General features: G+C 37.3%; 1 protein-coding gene across 10 annotated transcripts in view; it reads right to left on the bottom strand.

Annotated features, from left to right (window-relative positions):
- Positions 1–9,094: 9,094 nt before the first annotated feature.
- ADGRG6 (adhesion G protein-coupled receptor G6) overlaps positions 9,095–25,848 on the bottom strand; it is a 136,183-nt gene continuing 119,429 nt past the window's right edge. For 6 of the 10 annotated variants that reach the window (XM_021937800.2, XM_021937802.2, XM_009205967.3 and 3 more), the window contains 3 exons: positions 17,901–18,002; positions 17,081–17,233; positions 11,547–12,001 (listed from right to left, as the gene is read on the bottom strand). In XM_021937800.2, the coding sequence (XP_021793492.1) occupies positions 11,823–12,001; positions 17,081–17,233; positions 17,901–18,002 (434 nt within the window). In that variant the 3' untranslated portion in view covers positions 11,547–11,822. Of the gene's footprint in view, positions 12,002–14,372; positions 14,419–17,080; positions 17,234–17,900; positions 18,003–25,848 lie in introns of all 10 variants that reach the window. The other 4 variants (XM_021937804.2, XM_021937803.2, XM_021937801.2 and 1 more) reach the window with 3 other exon arrangements.

Consider the following 25,848-nt stretch of genomic DNA (forward strand, 5'->3'; position numbering starts at 1 on the left):
TAGATCTTTGGACTTTGTGTTTATATGGAAATTACTAGCATTTTTATATTTAACGAAGTTAAAGGGAATCATAGCATTCAAGTGCTGAACATGTTTTAGCTGTATATTTTATATATATTTTAGCTATAATAATCAGCCTCCTTTATTTTACAGAGAAGTAAACTAAGGCCTAGAGCCGGTAAGTGACATAGTAAAGTCATATGGGACAGACTATTACTGGCAGAATAAATATTTCCTAAAAATTAGGCCTGTGACCCTTCGTCAGCAGTATATAATTTTTAAGAGTGAAGGAACTGTTGGCTTTAGCAAAATGGGATCAATCTACCTTTTGAAACCTTAACAGTGGTAATTCTATACAACTCCTTTTTCTTTAATGCCCTTCCTGTTATTTTTTTTTAATTTTAAGTTCTGGGATACATGTGCAGAATGTGCAGGTTTGTTACATAGGTATACATGTGCCATGGTGGTTTGCTGCATCTATCAACCCATCATCTAAGTTTTAAGCCCCACATGCATTAGATATTTGTCCTAATGCTCTGTCTCCCCTTTCTCCCTATCCCTGATAGGCCCTGGTATGTGATGTTCCCCTCCCTGTGTCCATGTGTTCTCATTGTTCAACTTCCACTTATGAGTGAGAACATGCGGTGTTTGGTTTTCTGTCCCTGTTAGTTGGCTGAAAATGATGGCTTCCAGCTTTATCCATGTCCCTGCAAAGGACATGAACTCATTCTTTTTTATGGTTCCATAGTATTCCATGGTATATATGTGCCACATTTTCTTTATCTATTCTATCACTGATGGGGATTTGGGTTGGTTCCAAGTCTTTGCTATTGTAAATAGTGCTGCAATAAACATACATGTGCATGTGTCTTTATAGAATAGTTTATAATTCTTTGTTTATATACCCAGTAATGGGATTGCTGGGTCAAATGGTATTCCTTGTTCTAGATTCTTGAGGAATCACCACACTGTCTTCCACAATGGTTGAACTAATTTGGACTCCCACCAACAGTGTAAAAGCATTCCTATTTCTCCACATCCTCTCCAGCATCTATTGTTTCCTAACTTTTTAATGATTACCATTCTAACTGGTGTGAGATGGTATCTCAGTGTGGTTTTCATTTTCATTAATGACCAGTGATTATGAGGTTTTTTTCATGTTTCTTGGCCGCACACCTTCTTTTGAGAAGTGTTTGTTTATATCCTGCATCCACTTTTTGATGGGATTGGTTTTTTTTCTTGTAAATTTGTTTAAGTTCCTTGTAGATTCTGGATATCAGACCTTTGTCCAATGGGTAGGTTGTGGAAATTTTCTTCCATTCTGTAGGTTGTCTGTTCACTCTGATGATAGTTTCTTTTGTTGTGCAGAAGCTCTTTAGTTTGATTAGATCCCATTTGTCTATTTGGGTTTTTGTTGCAATTGCTTTTGGTGTTTTAGTCATGAAGTCTTTGCCCATGCCTATGTCCTGAATTATATTGCCTGGGTTTTCTTCTAGGGTTTTTATGGTTTGGGGTTTTACATTTAAGTCTTTAATTCATCTTGAGTCAATTTTTGTATAAGGTGTAAGGAAGGGGTTCAGGTTCTGTTTTCTGCATAGGCTAGCCAGTTTTCCCAGCACTATTTATTAAACAGGCAGTCCTTTCCCCATTGCTTGTTTTTGTTAGGTTTGTCGAAGATCAGATGGTTGTAGATATGTGATGTTATTTTTGAGGTCTCTGTTAGTTCTTCTTTTCCTTACTAGTTAACACTATCACAACTTAATAAAATGGCATGATGTAACATGGTTTTCTCATGTCAGAAACTGCTAGACAGTAATAGAACCCAGGCTAACAGCTGACTGGGACTTCAGACTTTTCTTCAATTGCAACAAATTAACCAGAAAGAAAAAAAAAAAAAAAAAAAAAAAAACAGATTTAACAGAGGTTCACACAGAGCGATTCTAACAAATATTGGATTTTTGTTAGCCAAATTACAATTATTCTCTCAACAAGCTAACAACCATTAGAGGAAACTGATTATCAAATGAGGATGAAAAATAATTTTTAAATGCCTTCTTCAAGGTCATGTTAATTACACAATTCAGCATAGTTTCTAAACCATCTCTTGATTTTACATAGTAAAACTGATAGAGGAAAATATGGATAATCAAAATTCACAGTTAATCTCCAAACTTCACTTTTTATTCTTAAAACTCATTTTCTTTGTAAATCGCTGGCTGAAGATATTACTCACTAGAATTGTGTTTTCCATGCCTGTATCTGGAAGCACTCGGTAGCCAATCCACCAGGGTGATCAAAGCCATCCAGTAGGTTAATCTTAGCATTGCTCCTGATTACACAGCCTTCAAACGCCAGGCTCTAGCCATCCTGGATTTTCCTGAATATGGGGGGTGGCCACAGGGGTATCCCACTTGGACCTTTCAGAGAACTTGCCGTAATGAGTGCAGTCAGGCTACTGCTTCCAGATACAGTGCTTTTGAGGTCTGCTGGAGGCTTAGATCTGAGGACATCCTATTCCGACGCGGCCTCCAGTCAGTAACTGGAGGTCATTTCCAACCAGAATGGGACTCCTCAATGAGAAATCTTTGTGCTACATCTCCCTGATGGACTGGCCAGGACTTCCTCAGAATTATACTGCAGTCTGAGGCTATTTCTACCCTGTCTTCCTCCTTCCTACTCTCCTTTTTATAGGCTTTCCTTGCCTACTCCTGCTCCCTTTTCTGCTATCTTTCACAGGCACTATCCCCAAGAAACAGCTGGAATTCCTAAGTCCACCTTGGCATCCACTTCCTGGGTGACCCAAGCTGACACAGTGAGTTAACTGACACTCTTTAATAAATCACTGTTTTTTGCATCATTTATCATAATTGAACACAGTCTATATATCCTGTCTGAATGAGCAACTTTGCCCCTTCCTGCCTCCACAGCTTCTTTTGAATGGGTGGGTCTAGCAGCCATATTCATACCAAGTGTCCTTGGACCAGGTGTAGACACCTGATTAAAGCTGAGTTAATCATGGATCTTTCTCAAGAATTTAAATGAAGAGATACTGAAACAATGGTTATTTGGTATTGAGAACCAGAGCTGTACGTTTATGTTTAGGATTGAGGCCAGAAATGATACCATGGTAACATCAAACCTCATATAATATGTAGCTCTGAAGAAACAGAAACTAAAGATCAGTGGTTGCCTGGGGGCTGGAGGAGAGAGGGATGAACAGGCAGAGCACAGAGTTTTTAGGACAGTGAAAATACTCGGCATGATACTGTAGAAAGGAAGCCAGTCTGCTGCAGATATGGAAAAAAGAGCAAAGATGAAAATGATAGCATCACCACTTTGGAAGGCGTTTTGACAGTTTATTACCAAACGAGACATACTCATCATACAAGCCAGCAATCATGCTCTTTGATATTTATCCAAAGGAACTGAAAACTTACATCTATACAAAAACCTTCACATCAATGTTTATGATGGCTTTATTCATAATTGCCAAAACTTGGAAGCAACTGACACATCTTTCAGTGGGTGAGTGGAAACTAAACTGTGGTACATCCAGACAACAGATTACTCAACGCTAAAAAGAAATGAGCTATTAGGTCATAAAAAGGCATGGTGGAAATGTAAATGCATATTACTAAGTGAAAGAAGTCAATCTGAAAATTCTACCTACCGTATGAATCCAATTATGAGACATTCTGGAAAAGGTAAAACTATAAAGATAATAAAAAGATCACTGGTTGCTGGGGAAGGGGTAGTGGGGAGGAATGAATGAACACATAGCACAGAAGTTTTTAGGGCTCTGAAAATTTTCTGTATGATATTTTAATGGTAGATACATGTCATTATATATTTGTCCAAACCCATAGAATGTACAGCACCAAGAGTGAACCCTAATGTAAACTATGGACTCTAGGTCATAATGAAGCGTCAATGCAGGTTCATCAATTACAACAAATGTTCTACTCTGGTGGGGGATGTTGATAATGAAGAGTATGCATGTGTTGTGGAAGCATATATATGGGAAATCTCTGTGCTGCTTTCCCAATTTTGCTGTGTACCAAAACTGCACTAAAAACATCCTTTAAAACAACAACAACAACAGCAACACAAAGAAAATGATTGCTTGATGACCAAAGCCATCATCCCTTGGTCCTAGATCTCCCAAAGTCTGGCTGCACACCTGGATGCTGGGCTCTGTGAGGTCCCTCTGTGCCCTTACGTTAAATTTCTAATATTAAAGCCAGTTTGAACCATAAAACAGTTTCCAAGACAATTGCTCAAAAGCAGGATTTTCTGCGTATTCATCTCAGACTTGAGTTGAGCCAGTTCCTTTCCTGATACTGAGAGGTGAAGCCAGCTGAGCTTCTGGGTCGGGTGGGGACTTGGAGACTTTTGTAAATGCACCAATCAGCACTCTGTGTCTAACTAAAGGATTGTAAATGCACCAATCAGTACTCTGTAAAATGGACCAATCAGCAATCTGTAAAATGGACTAATCAGCACTCTGTAAAATGGACCAATCGGCAGGATGTGGGCACGGCCAAAAGAGGGAATAAAAGCTGGCCACCCCAGCCAGCAGCAGCAACCTGCTCGGGGCCTCTTCTGTGCTGTGGGAGCTTTGTTCTTTCACTTTTCACAATAAATCTTGCTGCTGCTTACTCTTTGGGTCCACACTACCTTTATGAGCTGTAACACCATGAGGGTCTGTGGCTTCACTCCTGAAGTCAGTGAGACCATGAACCCACCGGGAGGAACAAACAACTGCAGACGTGCTACCTTTAAGAACTGTAACACTCACTGTGAAGGTCTGCGGCTTCACTCCTGAAGCCAGCCAGACCACGAACCCGCTAGAAGGAAGAAACTCTGGACACATCTGAACATCTGAAGGAAGAACCTCTGGACACACCATCTTTAAGAGCTGTTAACACTCACCGCGAGGGTCTGCGGCTTCATTTTTGGAGTCAGCGAGACCAAGAACCCACCGTAAGGAATAAATTCTGGACACAATACCATTAAGATTGACAGTTACTATCAAACTGCTGTCTTTTTGTTCTTAACCATTTGCTTGCATCATATAGGGTGATATAGAGCAACTGGGGTAAAGGGGCTTGAAGAGCATAAGGCTAATACTGCTTTTCTTTGCATTTTATTTCTAATCCATGTTCTTGCAAACCACTAAAATCCAAGGTACTTTGACATCTACTTTTCTAAAATATACAATGCAAGTGGACCAGGTCAACTACACATTTCAATTTAATTCAATAAACATTAAGCACCTGTTATGTGGCTAAGTGATATGCTACTGCTTATCAAAATGATGACTATAAACATAACCCAATGCACAGAAGTTTAATAATATCATTCAGTAGAAAAGTCACATGCACATGAAATTTAAACACACACACAATATATATATATAAGGTGTCAAATTTAAGGCAATATTTATTGCAGTTAAGTGCCATGGCAGACAATGCTTTTGCTCTAGTTGAGTATCACTGATTACATTTCAGATCTTTATAAATAAACCAATTATTCTTTGAGTTTAAATACTTTTGAATGTGTAAGAACTGTCACCTCTCTTGGCCAGTGAACTCTTCCTAGGAAGGTTATGTGCTTTATTTTGCAACCCCTGAGAACCAAAAAAGGGCTGAAGTTACTTAATATACATGATTGATTGAGGCTTAGGACAATGAAACAGAAAAGTGTTCCTGTGTTCTACAGGTCTTTCTTTTGCTCCTAGGGTATTTAAACTTTTGATTTTGTCATTTTCACACGCAGTGTGAACTGGATACTACACGTATCAATGTTAAAATGTATTTATGTATCAGGCCCAGTGAGGTGGCTCACACCTGTAATCCCAGAATTTTGTGGGGCTGAGGCGGGAGGATTACATGAGTCTGGGAGGTCAAGGCTACAGTGAGTCATATTGTGCCACCTCACTCTAACTTGGGTGACAGAGTGAGACTGTCTCAAAAAACAAAACAAAACAACAAAAAACAAAAGCAAAAAAAAAAATCAAATATTTTATTCTAATTGACATCTGAATTTATAAAAATCATTTTCAGGCATTCAGAATGAAAAAAGTCAAGTCAAACAGAATATGTAAGTTAAAAGATTCAAAAGATTTACAGTGTATCTGAAATTATTCATTGTCCATTTATTTACAAGTGATTGAAATGCATCCTTGACCAATAAGGTTTGAGACTTTAGAATATTAAGTGTTTAGTTAGGACCTTGAAACAAATTGGTTTTTCAAAACACAGCAAATAAAAATATTTTAATAAAATGATTTGGGGATTATCCTTGTAAAAGCCACCCTAAGGGCAAACATTATTTATTTAATCAAATTTTGCCAGGGATTTGCATTCCCTGGGAGGTTGTTCCAAATCCTTTAAATTTTACTCAGGTCCCCATCCTAATACTTTCTATCTTGCAATACCCAGCAGATGAAATGAGCCTCTAATTATTTTACTGACAAAAATCAGGAAACTCAACAAGCTTTCCCCAATATCTGCACCTTTGTCTTATCTAATAGCCTGTTTTTCAATCTCAGAAGAAGATAGGCCTCTTCTGTTTCTCATCCATTCTCCCCTCACCTCTAGGAGCCTGCTGTACCAACCACCTCACTGTCTTCTGATGCCTTTCCTTTTGCCTTCGAATATTGTATTCCATAAAACAAGTGAACAAATTAAACTTCATAAGACACTGTCCTTTAAGTTTATACTCTTTTAAACAACTTACCCTCTCTTCTCTACCTTCTCACATTTTTTGACATAAGCAGCTTCTTTGTCTCTTGAAGGCTTGCTTCTTTCACAGGCCCTTCTAAACCCATGCCAACTGGATACAACCAAGATGTTCCCTGCTGTTCTGAATGTGGCAAGGTAGATGTACCAACGCATGGGCTGGCTGCTGCTTTGAAAGCCTTCTGTCAGCGTTGTCACTTCTGAGACCTGTGATCCCCAGACACTACTCCTCAAATTGCCTTGTTGCTCTGTTGACTTTTCCAAAAGGCTCCTCACTGTTCTCTCCAAGTTCAGCCCCTCTTCATTCCGATGATCCCAGCACAGTCATGGCCCTAAAACCCAACTGGGATTGGGTTCCTTCATTGCCTAGAAGCCTTTATGCCTCTTTTATGCCTGCTAAGTTAAAACCTCCCTAGCCAGCCACTTGGGTTATTCACACAATGACTGTCATCCCTCTGCAACTCCTTTCCACACTCTGCAATCAAGGCTGCCTCAACTCTTTTCCATCCATTTATTTGGACTTTCCAACCTCCTTGTCTAGAATCTTTCCTTACCTTCAGGAGAGGCCAATCAGAATCTACCAGAACTTGAAAGCCCAAATCATTGCTACTGGTTTGCTAGTCCAGAGCTTTTGCCTGAAGCTCCAGAAGCTGCTGACAAATGGATATCAGGGCAGTTATCCTGGCCCTGGATTCTCTTCCTTCACCAGGCTGTAGGTTCTTTGAAGGAGGTGGCTAGAAAAGCTGATGTAGAAGAATGAACAGAGTCAGATGGACTTAGATGCGAGTCCCGCTCTTACTGTCTCTGTGGCCACAGGCAGGTTACTTACTGTTCTTAATCACCTGTTTCCCCAAATGGAAGAGTGAACTAACAATGTGTCATAGAACTGTGGTGAAAATTCCATGAGATAGGAAATAAACATCTGGCATCCAAACACACTTACAACTTTTCGTTTTTTTTGAGATGGAGTCCCACTCTATCGCCCAGGTTGGAGTGCAGTGGCACGATCTTAGCTTACTGCAACCTCCACCTCCCAGGTTCAAACAATTCGACTGCCTCAACCTCCCAAGTAGCTAGGACTACAGGCATGCACCAACATGCCTGGCTAGTGTTTGTATTTTTAGTAGAGATGGGGTTTCACCATGTTGCCCAGGCTGGTCTTGAACTCCTGACCTCTGCCTGCTTTGGCCAACCAAAGTGCTGGGATTACAGTCATTAGCCACTGTGTCTGCTTTTTTTTCCCCCCACTGTATAATTCAGATTACTCAATTTAGGTTGGAGCTGCCTATGGTAACAAAGCATCCTTTTTTCTTTTCTTACTTTTTTTTTTTTTTTGGCAGAACAGGCTATATAGAATATAAATGCAAACACTTGAAAATTTCACATTTATTCTCATTTCTCTCTAGGGAAGCAAAAAAAGAACTATTCTTCCTTGAAATGAAGACAGAAGGAAAAAGGGAGAGAGAACGGAAGAAAGGGGAGAAGGATTTTGGTGTGGAGGAGGGAGAGAGTTTATTTAATGTTTTATATGAGAGAAATGGAATGTTATTCATCTGGAAACAGAGAAGTGCTTCCAAAACACTGAATTTATAAAGACCAATTCCTCCAGATTTCAAAAATATTACCAACACAGGTCAGCCTGCAAATCAAGTATGTGTTTTTCATTTGTTCCCCAATTCTATCCCTCCAGCTTTCTGAAGTAACCCGCATGAAAATCACTGTAGATGAGCCTTAAGCAACTGCTTGTCTATTTTCTTAACATGCTTGGCCAGGAGTTGTGAACATTGGCTTGGAAGACCTGGTTTAGCAGTGACCGTCAAAACACCTCACAACTTTGCACTGGGCACACACTTTGCTGAGTAGGGCAGTAAGTAAAATTGGGCTTTGGCTCACTGCAGAAAAAATGTTATGTTATCCTAAATATCCACAGTAAAAGGAAGTGGGGAGGTTCTGTTCTCATCAAGTAAGTGAAGTTTACTAAAACGTATCAAGCCTCTCACAATGAAAATAGCAACTATAAATGTGAGAAAAATATCCCAGGTCCTATCTTCTACAGGTTACTGACTCAGTCCCTTTTGAGGATACTGAAGATATTCCCCAAAGGAAACCTGCATTACTTTTAATCTGCTATAGAACTTGGCTTTGCATCAGTCATTCCAAGAAATTCTAAGAACTTCAAAATGCATTAATCCTTAGTGAACTGGATCTGTGTAACATACTCATTCCAAGTGTTTTGGCAAAGTAGCCCTATGTCACTAGCTTAATTGGTGGCAGGTTATTTTCCAGCTGTCAAATAATCTTTTCCTATTTAGGAGTCAGAAGTAAAAACATTCACTCATAAAGGAATTGAATAACTTGGAACGTGAACAACATAAGTATTTATTTGAAAAACACTTTCCATTTAAGTAAAATGGCAAATTAGCTAGAGTAGCTTCTCACTGCTAATTCTATTTGCACTCACAGTCGCTTTTATTCATCATATTCAAAGATATTGCTACCAAAAATGATTTCACAAAGTATTTAGAAAAAATATATACAGTCTCTCTAATAGAAAGTTAATTAAAACAACAAAGCTAGGCAATATCAAGCTAAGATAGGAAACCAATTGACATGTATAAACACAAATAAATAAATATGTACAAAAGAATCTATGCCAACAATAGACAAAAATCTTTACAATGCAAGTAAATGGTGACAAGAATGGAAAATATCTCAGGATCCTAGACTACAACTCTAACACAATGTAGTTTAATAACAGGGAAAAAGAAAAGAAAACATAATGAAAAGAGAGTCTGAATTGATGCTATTCGCAAAGGTAGGCTGAACTAAGTTTAGGCTCCCCAGCTAAATTCCTGACCCTCACCTGATGGGGGCCTAAATGGAGGTGAGAACTGCATGCTTAGAACTGACAACAGAATTTGGCTCAATCTTTCAAATCCATTTACAAATGTTTCTGTTGAGCAATTTCTTAATTTTTTTCTCATCTGGTTATTGAAAATTTCTAAAGTGGAGCTGACATTGTCAAATATGAAAAAAATATTTTTCTGGAGCCATATGAATATGAGTAGAAATCAAAAGCAAAGCCATTTTTGAAGCTATATCTTAATTACTATTGACTAAGAACTTTGGGCAGAAATCTGACTAGTTAGAAAGCTAACTAATTAAAATCTACCATGAATGTCTAAGGTATTGAGGGAAATGTATATGAATATTCAGTGACTAAGATTCATTTTCATCTACATGTTGTAATCTCTGCCAAAATAAGCAGCCTGTTAATATACGCCTATTGAAAAGGATTTGGCTCTGCTGTAGTGAATCTCAGTGACCTTAGATTTACTATTCTTTTCTACTGAATATAACCTTCCCCTGTGAAAGCCACGCTGGGTAATGCTCTTGTCTCCCAGGATGGTGTTGCAGGATGTTGCAAAATGGAACAGTAATAAAAAACCCACTACCTCATTATCTCATCATCTGCTGGAGCCAGGCAAATAGCTTCCTGATTGAAGCTCAGCAAAAGGTGAGAGGTCCCTAGGGTTGCTGTGTAGCCTGAAAGCTCTCCCATGTCTCAGACTGCAAACTGCCTGTTTTTTTGGGGGCAGAGAGGAAGGCCTCTAGGTTCCAGGTTCTGAACTTTGCGTTTAAGCAGACTGGCTTTACCAGAACGTCTCCTTTTCTTATCACTCAACGCTGTTGCCTCCCAGAACCTGATACTTCCCAGATAACCCAGAGCAAATGTGAAAAAGTACAGCATGCACTGAGACCGATTTCTAAGAAACTGCATGGATTCCATCATCTAAGAACAATTACAGTGTGGTCTCCTATACATTCATTAGCAAGCAAGCATTACTCAGAATAATCTGAGAGTTAGGTAAGCTGCATAACAGTATGCAAGGCTCCTATGCAGCAGCCGATCCATAAATAATACACCATCTATCTTGCCAGACCTCCTTAGGCTCTTATATACTATAACCAGAGGACTGACACACAAGCAGTTTTTAGACTAGCTATTGCAGACACAGCTGTTTATAAATTATTTTGATTATTATGACTCACCCATATGTCTCACTTCATATTCCTTGGAACAAAACTCTCAATGGGGAAATACGAGGCTTTCATTTGTGTGTTAGGAAATGTCTTAAAGTCTCCAAAGCAAGGACAGAACCAGAGAGTCTCAACTGTGTGTCTCCTAAAAGGAAAATTCCACTGCATACAGCTTGCCTAATGGAAATTCTCCTTCCTCCCCCAAGCCTATGGGCTTAATACACAGTAGAGGGGCAAAAGTAGAGGTGTAAGAGATTCATTCTTAAACATCTCCTGGGAGGTCCACATTGATGGAACATCAACACTAAACTTAACTCGAATGTATGGGATTAAATTATACTTAATGCTTTGGCCCTATGCCTTGAATAGAATAAGTAAAATATTAGAAATTCATATAGCCTCATTTAACTAGGTCAACATTTTGGGAAAACTTTCTTAAGCATGTTATGGTTCTGAAGGCGTAATATTTAAAATAATAAAAAAATCCTTTGGGTCAAGCAGTAAACAATCTTTTCTGCCTGTGGTTGAAATGTCATTGAAAATGAGAACATGGTACTGCATCCACGGAAAGTAACACTGGAATGGGATTTGTGGGCATTCAAAATAGTTACATTTTTTATTGTTGAGAAAGAAGACGCAGAAAATGGGTACATCCAGATATAATGACTAGGTGGACTAAAATGAGCTCTATCTAGGGTCTTCCTCAGCGTTGCTTCTCCCTTGTCTCTAATTTGAATGTCTCCCCTGAATTATGATTACTCTGATTCAATTATACATTTTAAAAATCATAGCTTCTGTGGCTACTGAGTCATGTTGCTCTCAGTACTGAAGTTTTAGTGATGATGACAACTCTTCCATGGAAGAAATATATTAAAAAGAAAAATTATGAATTTCACAAAAGCCTTCTTAACAAAATACATTCCTTATATATATGCAGTTACCTAGGTAATAGCACATTTACATCGCTAGTTGCAGTTTTCACTGCTTGGAAATCTTCACATTTCTGCAGATTGATTTCTTTTTGTTACATTAAAGACATTAAAACTTTGTGCTGTGGCTGAAGGTGTCTGACATGATAATGTTTTTATAGAAGTTGTCTGAATGAGCATTGCAATAACCCTTGACCTTATCAATGACCTGATGGACAGGGATGATTGATGTTTGATCTCCATCAGCATGGGCCAGTTTTGACAAGGACTTGTCCATGGAAGCATTGTCTGCAAGAAACGATACAAGAAATTAGGTTCAAGATGAGCTGGTGGCATGCCTACACCATACTGTATACTCCGTTTTGCACAGTAAAGAAGAACAAAAGAAAATAAAGCTCAAATTCTTTCTTAGATTAGGTAATAGGCAACACTAAACTTCCATGTTTTTCTTCTTCTAAGAATACTCCTGATAGTCACTGAGTGTCAACTTGCCTTCTAGTAATTTGTACTGTGGCTTACTGTAAGAAATATTCTTGCATGTAGCAGAGCCAATGAAAAAATATTTGGAAAACCGCTTCAAAAATATATGCACTATGGCTTGAAAGATGTACAAAATTCCAAGGAATTGGAATGTGCTGAAATATTTGTGGAAGAAATTATATCTAAGATATGTTTTCAAAAATATAGGAAGGGAAAAATGGGTAGGGGTGTATAACTGGCTATAAATTGATGGGTACAAGGGGATTTATAATAGGATCCTCTCTACTTTTTATATATGTTTGACACTTTTCATAATAAAAAATTTTACAAAATTAAATTTATAGGATTTTGGAGAATAAAAGCAAATGAAAATAAATATGAAAAGCTACTTTGAACATATTTTCCCAAGGTTTTTAGTTGGATAAATGATTGGAATATAGCAAAAAGGGTACTTCTTATGAATTATTTTTTAATTATAGCAATCAAAGTTATTACCAGAAATATTTTAATAGAAAATGATTTATTTGTATTAATTATCTTATAGTTTCAGAACGATGTTATTGCTAACAGCACTATTATAGCAACTGATAGTAGTAAAAGACTGCTAAATAATTTTTTCTAAAATTTTCAGTATCATATATTTAAATGTTATTTCCTTATACAGAAAAGCTTTCTAAAATTGACTCAGAATGCTCTGAAACTCATTTACACTCTATTATCTATAAACACGTATGGTTGTCTTCATGTATCCTACAAATATCTTTTAAGTACCTCCCTCTCCAAATACACTTTAGGGAAAAATTCTACCCTCAAATTAACCAAATTATAGAAATTTTACACTGATAAAGAAGATATGAACTTTTATAAAGTATTCAGTTTCCTATGTACCTTCTTCATACATTGTGGAAGAGGCAAAAACTCTATCCTGAAAAACTTTTAGAAATCATGGCTCCGAAATTGGAATCTTCACTCCAAGGCTTTTTACATTTTGAGTATGCTGGACTCAGTATGTGACAAAACATTTAAAATCCATCAATAATTGGTAAAAGCCATTATCATCACGATATCTGTTGTCTCTGGAAACTATTCAAATTGCTTAACTATTATCTTGTGTTGAAGCAGACACTAAATACGATGAGGGCTAAAAAGGGAAATGGGATATTCAACCTACACTAAAGGATGCCAGAGAAAAGAATAGATGGTTCATGGAAAGAACGGACAAACTGAAGCATGGTGGAACAACTGAAGCATTTTCCAATATTGGTGAGGAAAAGGCTCAAGGAGTCATGACAAAAGGCCCCTCCCCATTAGGCTCTCAGCAAGCTGATTGATTCTGAGCTTCCTTTCAGTTCATATATTCACTAGCCATTGGTTTTCTGGTGGGGATTTTTCTATTGACTTATATATCAATAATGAATAATTAGTGTTTGGTGTTTTTAGAAAACCACATATCCTCAGAGATAACAAGGATATAGTCACTCTGCTTCCTTTGTAACTTCCAGTGGCATGTACTTTTAGAGATTTTGAACAGCCTCATTTCAACAATGTGATCCAATTTAGTGGGTCTTCACAGTTTAATAAAGCAAAATTCTGAATGAGGGCTGTATTTTTATATATGCTATTCCCAGTCTTCTGGTTAGATAGTACATTATGGGTAATAAAGACTTTGATTATAGTCGCAAATCTGAAAACCAGGGGCTAGGGGTATGAACTATTATTTGACCTATGCTGAAATTTCAAGCAGATAACAATTCTCACAAAGCAGGCTTGGAATTGACAATTTCACTTATATGATGACTTCTATGAATGTACCATGACATATCCAGAAATCCATATGAGCAGTGGAAAAATAAAGCATTTCATGCCTTCTACAACAAATCTTTTCTCAAGTACTGCTTTTTGTCATTATTTTACATAATGTGTGATCCACTCACTACAGACCATGGTACATTTCCTAGAAGGAGCGGCTTGCAGATACCCCATGCAGAGAAGAGCCAGCACAGCACATACTATCATTCAAGATTTCAGAAATTCCAGTTCAGTGCAGGAATGTCATTGTGCTAGCTGAAAAGAACAAGCCATTTTGCTGATGCAGCAAGAATCTTAGCTTAATCCATGCAAATATTCTCTTATTACCTTGCAAAAAATTCATGCATTCAAAAAAGTAATGAAAGTTTACCTGAATGATCCATTTTTGTTGAAGGAATGCTCATAGGAGACATTATCTACACCATAAACATATGAATATCTAGATCAATTCCAAGAAATGAACCAACTAGATATCCATGATGATATGCAGTGATGTTTTCCATACCCTGAGTGATCCCCAGGATGCTAACTGTCCCACTGAGAACTGGCTGGGTGGCCAAAGCCTATGTGAAGTCAGTTGACTGTAAACCAGGATTTATTATACTATTGAAGTAATGCCATATAACTAACTATATTCTCATCCTAGTTGTCAAGAACCCATTTAGCCCCAAGGGCTTTTTGTTAAGGGAAACAAGAACATTAATGCATTCTAATGTAAATGATGAGATAATGGGTGCAGCACACCAACATGGCTCATGTATACATATGTAACAAACCTGCACATTGTGCACATGTACCCTAGAACTTAAAGTATAATAATAATAATAAAAAAAGGCTGAGTGTGGTAGCTCACATCTGTAATCCCAGGACTCTGGGAGGCTGAGGCAGGAAAATTCCTTGAGCCCAGGAGTTTGAGACTAGCCTGGGCAAGATGATGAAATCTCATCTCTACAAAAATACAAAAATTAGACAGGTGTGGTGGTGCACACCTGTAGTTCTACATACTCGGGAGGCTGAGGTAGGAGGATTGCTTGAACCCAGGAGGCAGAGGCTGCAGTAAGCCTCTACCGTGAGTGTGCCATTGCACTCCAGCCTGGTAAACAGAGCGAGACCCTGTCTCAAAAAATAAATAAAATAAAATAAAATAAAATAAAATAAAATAAAAAAAAAACAACAGATGAAATAAAAAGAAGAACACACAATATTTTAAAATAGTAAAGTCTGCCTTTGGACCTCCATCTCTGCATTTCCTCTTTTATCTTCTAGTCTGTTTTTCCCCGAATCCTGTAGCCCTTTCTTTCCTTAATATTTTCAAAATGCCTCATGTTCCAAACTAACTGCCTTGTTATCTTCTTTCCTCTTTTAAGACTGGCATTTCTTCAGGCCAGCTATTTTCAGCTGTTTAAGAGGAAAGCAATTCGATTGGTTTAATTCCTATTTATTCATAACTGATAAGGCATTAAGTATTTGTATTTCAGAAGGGGAGGCAAAATCAGTATCAAATTTTAAGTATGGTTAAATAAAGTGAAAAAAATTCATTATAAGCAAAAGATATTTTGTGCCAAGGAACCACCAAATGAGTAGAATAATCTATCTTAGACTATACACCTGCCATCAATTTCTTTACACAGGTATTCTTAAGCAGAGGTACACAAACTTCTTTAATTTTATGCAAAATTGTGAAGATGATTCAAAATATGTACCTTTTTTTCTGGAAGAGAATAGCCTTCATTCAGTTCCCCCCAAAATGTCCTAGACTCCAAGAAACTTTAAGAACTGCTGTCCTAAGTTGCTCCAAGTTCTTGGATTTTTAATTAATTTTGGAATTAACGAACTCTCTAAACACTCAACACTTTTTCCATAGTACTATCATGAATCCCAGGCAGTGGCCACTCCAGTGGCAAGACGTAGAAGATGGTGCAAACAGGGACATGTATAAGCATTCAAATGTACACCAGGGTCATCTGCAATTCAAGTATTTGCAATGTGAATAATTACAGATGCATCACACACCTTACTCCCTATTTGCAAAAAGCCAAGTATTAATCTTCTTTGTGCCATTCACCTCTGCTCATGTTTAATAGCTAAACAAATTAAAAATTAAAAAGTTATTTCCATTATCCTTTTAGAATTATCTTTAATTAGGAAAGTGCTCTGTTTTAAATGTTGACAGCTGTCTGCCAGGGGTTTAATTTAAAAGCAGCAATTCTATTATTTCCCTTTGAAAATATGAAAAGGTTACACATTTTCACATCATTCACTATCAAGTGCTGCAAAATATTACTATTTTTTTGAGATGGGGTCTTGCTATGTTGCCCAGGCTGTGGTGCAGTGGCTCAATCATATCTCACTGCAGCCTGAACTCCAAGGCACAAGCAAACCCCCCATCTTAGCCTCCAGAGCAGCTGGGACTCCAGGCATGTGTCACAGCACCTGGCTTAAATTCTTCTTTATTTCCATGGTGTCTTCAGGATTTTTCACATACATGTTCAGTGTCAGAATGTGCAGTAATTGCAAATATCGTGAAAAAACAGGATATTATGAAAGACAGTGATTCTTATAGCCCTGTATCACCGTCCAAATATTATGTTCTTTTCATATGTAATCAGCAATTTAAAGGGAAGTCATCAATAACATTTGCAATGGTTAAGGAATTAACTCTTAAATAAAATGTACATCCTAGATATTGTTTCTTCCTGTTCCCATGACAACTTTTCCAATAACTATCATACCATGCTTAAATAACCTGTAATTCAATTTTTAATTTTAAAAATATATAACTTTTTAAATAAAATACCATAATTTTTAAAGATAATCAAGTTTTTGAATTAAATGATGAAGTTACAATAATATACAGAGTGAATTATTATGGTTATATAGCTAGAGTTTGTGTTACAAAATTTTTAAAAGGACAAAATATTCATAAAGGTGTTTGGTGACATCTTCAAACATTTTTATTTTCATAAATCTAAAAGATGTACCCTCTCAGGCACTGTGATTCATCAATCTTCATGATATGTCAGTTTTTGCAATGAAAAATGTGATGAGAACTAAACTTGAGGACATCTTTAGACTCACCTGTGTGGCTATTCCTTTTGAAATAGGTAGTAGAGCTGGATTTAGATTTGGATGTAAGATAGGTTGAGTTGGAACCAATGGAGCTTGAAGACAAAGATTTTCCTAGATTATCAGAACTTTTCTTGATGATATTGGTAGCTGTCTTACTCCAATCTGAAAGAAAAATGACACCACTGTATCAATCTGCTTTACAGGGAATATGAACTGCTCTGAAAAAATCATCACTGCATTATTTATCTGGAGCATCTGATTTTCTGATATGCTGGCAATGGCTCAGAGAGGAGACTGACAAGTAAACAATAAGAGGAAATTGATAATTTCTTACTTTGATCTTGTATATGTACTATTTAAAATCTCACTTTCAATATACCAAGGATGAGAAGTAACCACTGACAGTAAAAAGAAAAAGAAAGATAAAGAAAAAAGACAAAGTAGGTTTTTTTCAGTTTTTTCTTTTTCTTTTTTTTTTTTAAATACTGAGAAAAAATCTATTTGCCTAATAATGTAATCAGGGGTCTTAAAAATGTGGAAAGGTGAGTCTCGCATAGTGGAAGCTCTGGGTATATGGGTTGTTAAATTAGACATCAAACCTCGGGGAACTCATTTAACTCATGCTTCCCCTCTGCAGAATAGAAGGGTTGGGCCCAAAGTTCTCAGATCTCTTCCAGCCCTGATATTCTATGATTCCAAATAGGCATCTTCACATGCTCCACTTCAACAGCTTGCTACCACTGGGACTGGGTTGCTTTGACAATGGAAGACTGAATGACAAACTTTCCCATCTACTTTTAGATGTAAAATTTAATCAACAATCCTTTACCTGAGTTATCTGCTAACCGAAATCTACCACAGCAGAGATGCCGCCGCCACTGTTTCTGAACATTCTCCTTCATAGCACAGTGGAAGATGAATATAAATAAGCCTGTGACAAAAGAAAATATAAATATTTAAGCCAACTGACACATCTTTAAAGAGAAATCTTATAAAATACATGGATTCATTTTAATTTTAATTTTTTTACATCAAAGTCACTAAGAAACAAAGATCTTAAAGAAATGAATCTTACAGTATGTAGCAGACACTTTAATCCTTTAGAAGATAACATAAAGGCTCTGATAAAACTAAAATAACCACAGGGATCTGATTCTGTCTTTGCCTGTTCTGTTCAGCATTCATTATGACTTAACCTAAAAGCCAAGCTGAAATAAGCAACATTCAATTCTAGAAGTATTTAGTGTTTCCCATATATTTGTCCTAAAATTATGTTAAAACTTTCCATACATATTTTAACAAAATAGAAAATGGAAAACACACATAAGCTCATCATCTGTTTCAATTTGTGTATTCTGAGCTATTTTACATATGTATATTACAGTTATATTCATAGTATATTAGCTTGGGCCATAGAAAAGTAGTATTTTTGCAGGTGAAACATGGCACCAAATCAGCAAAATCATGTGGCTCCACCTGTCCTACTTTAGCCTTTCAAGATTTTAATACAGAAATATTTCCATAATGAGAGAGAGTCTTCATATTTATAGTCACTTCTTGTGCTTATCAAAATCTGTCATTTGTATCATAGAAGTCAATCCCTTTTAACTTTTCATGGCATTTGCTTCTGCATTTTAACCCTCTCCTTGAGGTGCCATCAATCTTTCTCTCTATTCCTCTATACTTGGTTATTGCCATTAACTTACAAGCATACTGTTAAAACACTTTTTTAAAGAACAAACAAAAAATTCTTCCCTTAACCTCCAATTTTCTTCCAGCTTCAATCTCTTTATTCCTTTTCCCAGTGAAACTTCTTGAAATGGTTAACTTTCACTGCCTCCACTTTTTCTGACACCTTCTTATCTCCACCCAGTCCAAACAGATTGCTATCCACATCAGTGACCCTACTATGACCACTCTTGTAAGAATGATGGCGACTCCAATATTGCTGAGTTTCCCATGACCACTTTACTAGACCTCTCAGCAGCACTCAACACAATCAAACAGCCCTTCATTCTCGAGGTCATTTTCTCTCAGTTTTCTTCCTAATTTGCTGGGGATTCCTTCTTGGTCTCTTTAGTAGATTCTTCTGCTTTACTCTAAAAAAGGTTTACATGTCTTGACTAGGTCCCGGGTTTCTATCTCTTCTATGGTTACACTGCCACTTGGGGTACTAACACTTCTAAAATATAAGCACCACATAGTGATTTTTATATTTGGTTCTGCCCTTTCTCTCCCCTAACCCCCACCAGGATTGCAACATATATTGCTCATAGGACATCTTCATTGGGCTGTATCTTCACTTGGCAGCATTTCACATCCCAGATGTTCTGAACAGAAGTTCTCACAATCATGACCCTCAAATACACACACATCCCTTTAATTCTCAATGTGTCCAGCTCATTCCAGCCCAATACCATGCTGAATGCTCTTCTCCCAGATCTTTCCATAACACCTTCCTACCTATCATTCTGGTCTCAGACCAACTGTTAACTCCTCAGAGAGGCCCTCAGCAACCGTTATTTTTTTAAATTTTAACCTTTAGTCACTCCCTTTCACATATGTACTTTTTTTCACAGCACTCTTCAGTATCTGACATTCTTGTATTCCTCATTTATTCATTTATTCCTTTGCTTGATGGTCTCTTACTAGCAGATAATAAGCTCCAAGAGAACAGGGATATTTGTGTATTCAATGCTGTGCTGACTATTTCAAGAATTATGCAGGAACTTGATGAATGTTTATTGATGGAATGAATGGTAATCAAGATCAATCAACCATGTAGTCTACATGAGTTAATTGAATGCTTACATGTATACTCTAATGTGTTAAATGTGTTTGGAGATGGGGAGGTTAAAATAGGAGTGAGTAGTCAAATTAAGAGGTAATAGGAATGAAATGAAAACACATTTAATGGAAAAGTTTCTGAAAAGCATGCAAATAAGTTGCTGAAGTTGTGTCCCAGTAAAATATTAAGCAGTATATCTACATAAGGGAGGGCTTTTTAGGGGATCTGGGGCTTGAACTGAACCTTAAGTTCAGTAGGGAAGTGAGGGAAGTTTTCAGGAAGGGTAATTAATTCAGTGATAATTTATTAAGCACTGCTAAGCAGGAGGCACTGTGTTTTAGGAGTTGAAGATTCAACGGCGAACAAGGTAGACCATCCTTGTATTCATAGAACAAAGAGTCTAGTATGGAATGACATAAATGTAAAACTTATGACACTCCTTTTAAGGGATCATTAAAACTTATACGTTCCTTTTGAATATGGAGTATTCATCAAGAAAACTACATTATAGCTTGTACAATGGAAAAAGTGGGGAAAAGTCTTAACAGTACTCTCTTTAGATGTGCATAGTTAAATTTGCAAAATATGTCTAAGGTTATGTTTTATGTCTTAATACAAAGATTCAAAGTAGCCCTTAGTTTTCAGAATAAATTATATTATTAGCAAATATTATTATAGAAAAGGAGCTTAATTTCTACATGATGGGTCCTGATCACAGTAAAATGACTAGGCTGATTTTCCTCTGGGTTTAGCTTGTTGTTTGGTGATTAACAAGCTCTGAGCACAAGCCCTGATACTTAATAGGTGCTGTCTATAAATTCCTATTTAAATTACTGAAGAAGCATTACATATTTTGACTTGCAGAAAAATGCCACTATAAAAGTACTGACTACATTTGGTCATTGATTTCAAGTAGATGACCAGCCCATAAAAAAATTCCTGGGGGCCAGGAGTGGTGGCTCACACCTACAATCCCAAAACTTTGGGAGGCCGAGGCAGGTGGATCACAAGGTCAGGAGTTCAAGACCAGCCTGGCCAACATAGCGAAACCCTGTCTCTACTAAAAACACAAAAAATTAGCCAGATGTGGTGGTTGGCACTTGTAATCCCAGCAACTTAGGAGGCTATGGCAGGATAATTGCTTGAACTCAGAAGGCAGAAGTTGCAGTGAGCCAAAATAGCGCCATTGCACTCCACCCTGGGTGACAGTATGAAACTCCGTCTCAAAAAAAAAAAAAAAAAAATTCTTGGGAAATTCAAATACGTTGATCTCTGAGAGGTATGAATAAGGCATACAACGACCTAAGTAATAGTGCATTGCAGTTATTACTATTGTCATTTGATATTAATATATGGTTATATACATATTTACATAAATATGATTTTATTACTATATAATTTATTACTAATACTTTATTGGTAATTAAGTAATTTGTAAAGGAAATAAATCCTAATGATCTATTTCTTTGAAATGTTAGATAGGGTAGAGAAGTTTTTTTTTTTTTTTTAAGAGACAGGGTCTTACTCTGTTGCCCAGGCTTGAGTACAGTGGTGCAACTGTAGCTCACTGCAGCCTTGAACTACTGGGCTCAAGCAATCCTCCTGCCTCAACTTCTTACGTAGCTAGGACAACAGGCATGTGCCACCACATCTAAATAATGTTTTGTGGAGATGAGGATTTCGCTATGTTGCCCTAGCTGTTCTAGAACTCCTGGCCTCAAATGATTCTCCTGCCTCAGCCTCCCAAAGCACTGGGATTACAGGCATGAGCCATCGTGACTGGCTGGGAAGTTCTAATTTAACAAAAGAAAAGTTCTAATAAATATAAATCAATTTCGATTATTTAGAATGCAAACAAGCACCTCGTGAAGGTCTCTGAGCTCCAGGTTGGGGAGGAAGAGTTGGAGAGGGCACCGGCTGCACACTGTCCTGGCCTATGCTAGGGCATTACAAGTCTCAGAGTAAGGGAAGATTTTCTTCTATACTCAGAATCCCTCAGAGCAGGCTTTGCAGGCTGATCCTCCTTCACAGGAATTAAGGAATAGATATCACTCGGTTAGGATTTCATTCTCACACTCTACATGACTAAATCTCATTGCTTTTCAAAGCCTTTCCATACTTACTACATTCCCTAGTCAGGTTGCCAATATAGTAAATCCTTTCAATAAGCAAATATACTTTGTACCACCAGCACTTTGAATAGGCAAAAGTGTGTAAATAATTTGAATTGGTTACTAGATTATTTTAAGTTTTGAAGAGAGTGTGGCAGTTACACAGTAGAGTGGACTGAAGGAAGCCTGAGGTAAGGTAAATAGAGGCTACAGATGATGGAGGCTGCAGCTCTAGAGAAGGAAGTCTGCATTGTCTCAGCTTACTCTATTTTCCTTTAACGGGGTCAGAATTTCCAGAATTTGTTCTTGGAGGTATTTCTGTCACACAGCTAGAAATATAGGTAACTGTGTATTCTTAAACAATTGTTTAACAGAGACACATTTTAGAGCTGGAGGGGAATATAAACTTCAATGAAGGTCTTTCGTTCCTAGGCATTAATCCAGGTATTATTTATTAGAGGTCCTCACATTTAGCAAATGCTTTTTAGTTCTGGGTAGAAGGAAAAATTGCTGAATGTTGCTTCCCTTAATACTCTATTATTCTTTTGTAACACCTAGTAGTTTTTCTGCATGCTATATATCCCGGAAAAAAAAGTCAGAGGTTGAGTCTGGTGTTCTGAGGATATCAGAAAAGAATCAGGTCACACACTCAGTTTCTTAGCCTTGTTGGGTACTAAAATGTGAATTATTTTGAGAATCAGATGCTAACCACAGTCAGAGAGGATAATGTTTAAGATAAGACTGACTTAATAAAACAGTTTTTTAGATTGTATAGTGCTGTCCTGTATCATAATTATATAACACTAAATGACATTGTCTATTTTTAAGTAACCATTGTGGTCTGTAAATATACAGGTACTTAATAATTTTTGGAAACACTGGAGAGGAGAAGTCATTTAAATGTTCTAACTTCCACTATGAATTGTGATGCTGTGGAACAAAATTAGATAATAAGAGTAACAAATTAGAATTCTTAGGAATGAATATATTTTAAATTTTAAGGTATTGTATTTATAATATATATATGGTCAATCCTATAATCTTGAGATACATTTCTATTTTAAATAAGAATAGGATTCTCATAACAGGTTATTTTACTATTTGTAGTAACTAGCCCTTTTTTTTCCCCATGAATTTAAGTTAGTCTAGCAATAAACATTATACCAAAATTCCTCCAGGACAAAATATCCCTTTTAGAGTTTAGTAGCGGGCAGTGTGGCAGGCACCTGGATCTGTAACAGCGCACACAAGCAATATGGAAAGAAATTCTGAACACTTCAGGAAGGAGCAGTAGAAAATGAAGACAGAGAGTCAAATGCACCTGGAGGCTAATGTGAGAAAACATGGCTATTCCCTCTTAAATTCTGAGGTTGAGGCTTTTGTTTTTTGTTTTGTTTTGTTTCTTCCATCTACTTATAGATTTCGGTGTTAGAAGCAGGACTAAAATCACAAACTTTAATGGAGTTCTACGTTGACAACCAAGAAAATCTGTCTGATTTCTCATTTCAATCTCTGCTTCTTTCGTTTCAAGATGGAGTCTGGCTCTATCGCCCAAGCTGGAGTGCAATGGTGCGATCTCAGCTCACTGCAACCTCTGCCTCCTGGGTTCAAGCAATTCTCCTGCCTCAACCTCCTGAGTAGCTGGGATTACAGGCACGTGCCACCATGCCCGGCTAATTTTTGTACTTTTAGTAGAGGCGGGCTTCACCATATTTGCCAGGCTGGTCTCAAACTCCTAAGCTCGTGATCCGCACACCTCAACCTCCCAAAGTGCTGGGATTACACGCATGAGCCACCACGCCTGGCCTCTGCTTTCTATCATTTTTTTCCCCTTTGCTAATCTTCATATCACCTAGGAAATATATGCTCTTCTAGCTTTCTGGAAAGAGCATTAAGATGTGACCAGAACCAGGACAATCAGGTTTTACTTTTCATGGTACTTGAAGCTTTGTTTAACATTGTCCATGAAAGGTAGAAGCTAAAATGGCCCAAAAGATTGAACGCAGAATTAAAGCTTTTACGTCATCCTGAAAAGCTAGTGCCAGTTCAAGAAATCATCATATATCACAAAAGGGAGTTCATGATAGACCTCTTCTGGTGCATTTTAGCCTGGAAAACTATCATTCTGGATAATCCAAGCCAAAATTCCTTAGAATTAGTTTCTTCAGCTTGGTAACTGCCTTGATTCTTTAAGAATCCATTCTATGCTAGTACAATAAGGAAAAAAACCTTCACTCTTGTTAGATGAGCAGATTCCTAATCAGCTCTGTAAACTTTCATCCCATCCTTAGCCCTGCCTTCCTTTCACTTCCATCTTTCACTAACCAGAGGTATATGCTTACCTTTAAAAAAAAAACCTATAATTATGAATTGAAAATGTTTTAATTCTCAGTAAAATTTGCAATTTCCTCATTTAAAATAAATAACATTTTAATTGTAATGGAGAAAGGGTGTTGCAAGTAACACACAAGTGCTGAAAGTGAGCCTACGGGGGTTGTTAGGACAGAAAATGTATCGAATGCCAACTTGTCTAATACTCCTAAGAGAAAGACTCTTATGGGCCAAGGCTGGTTCAGCAAATATAGTGAAGGAAGGTGGTGAATAAGTAGCCAAGAAGGTTTTCAAAACTTGGAGTGAGAAACATTCTGAAAAATCTCAAGTAGTGAATTTAACTTTTGATATCTAATCCTTTCATCTACCAGAGAACACATTCAAGTAGCATGTTTGAAAAATAATAATGCTCTGTTCTGTTCCATTGGTCTATAGACCAATGGAACAGAACAGAGTCCTCAGAAATAATACCACACATCTACAGCCATCTGATCTTTGACAAACCTGAGAGAAGCAAGAAATGGGGAAAGGATTCCCTATTTAATAAATGGTGCTGGGAAAATTGGCTAGCCATAAGTAGAAAGCTGAAACTGGATCCTTTCCTTACTCCTTATACGAAAATTAATTCAAGATGGATTAGGGACTTAAATGTTAGACCTAATACCATAAAAATCCTAGAGGAAAACCTAGGTAGTATCATTCAGGACATAGGCATGGGCAAAGACTTCATGTCTAAAACACCAAAAGCAACGGCAGCAAAAGCCAAAATTGACAAATGGGATCTCATTAAACTAAAGAGCTTCTGCACAGCAAAAGAAACTACCATCAGAGTGAACAGGCAACCTACAGAATGGGAGAAAATTTTTGCAATCTACTCATCTGACAAAGGGCTAATATCCAGAACCTACAAAGAACTCAAACAAATTTACAAGAAAAAAACAAACAACCCCATCAAAAAGTGGGCAAAGGATATGAATAGACATTTCTCAAAAGAAGACATTCATACAGCCAACAAACACATGAAAAAATGCTCATCATCACTGGCCATCAGAGAAATGCAAATCAAAACCACAATGAGATACCATCTCACACCAGTTAGAATGGCGATCATTCAAAAGTCAGGAAACAACAGGTGCTGGAGAGGATGTGGAGAAATAGGAACACTTTTACACTGTTGGTGGGATTGTAAACTAGTTCAACCATTATGGAAAACAGTATGGCGATTCCTCAAGGATCTAGAACTAGATGTACCATATGACCCAGCCATCCCATTACTGGGTATATACCCAAAGGATTATAAATCATGCTGCTATAAAGACACATGCACACGTATGTTTATTGCAGCACTATTCACAATAGCAAAGACTTGGAATCAACCCAAATGTCCATCAGTGACAGACTGGATTAAGAAAATGTGGCACATATACACCATGGAATACTATGCAGCCATAAAAAAGGATGAGTTTGTGTCCTTTGTAGGGACATGGATGCAGCTGGAAACCATCATTCTTAGCAAACTATCACAAGAACAGAAAACCAAACACCGC

The sequence above is a fragment of the Papio anubis genome, chromosome 6 (assembly GCF_008728515.1).
Source record: "Papio anubis isolate 15944 chromosome 6, Panubis1.0, whole genome shotgun sequence".
NCBI lineage: Eukaryota > Metazoa > Chordata > Mammalia > Primates > Cercopithecidae > Papio > Papio anubis.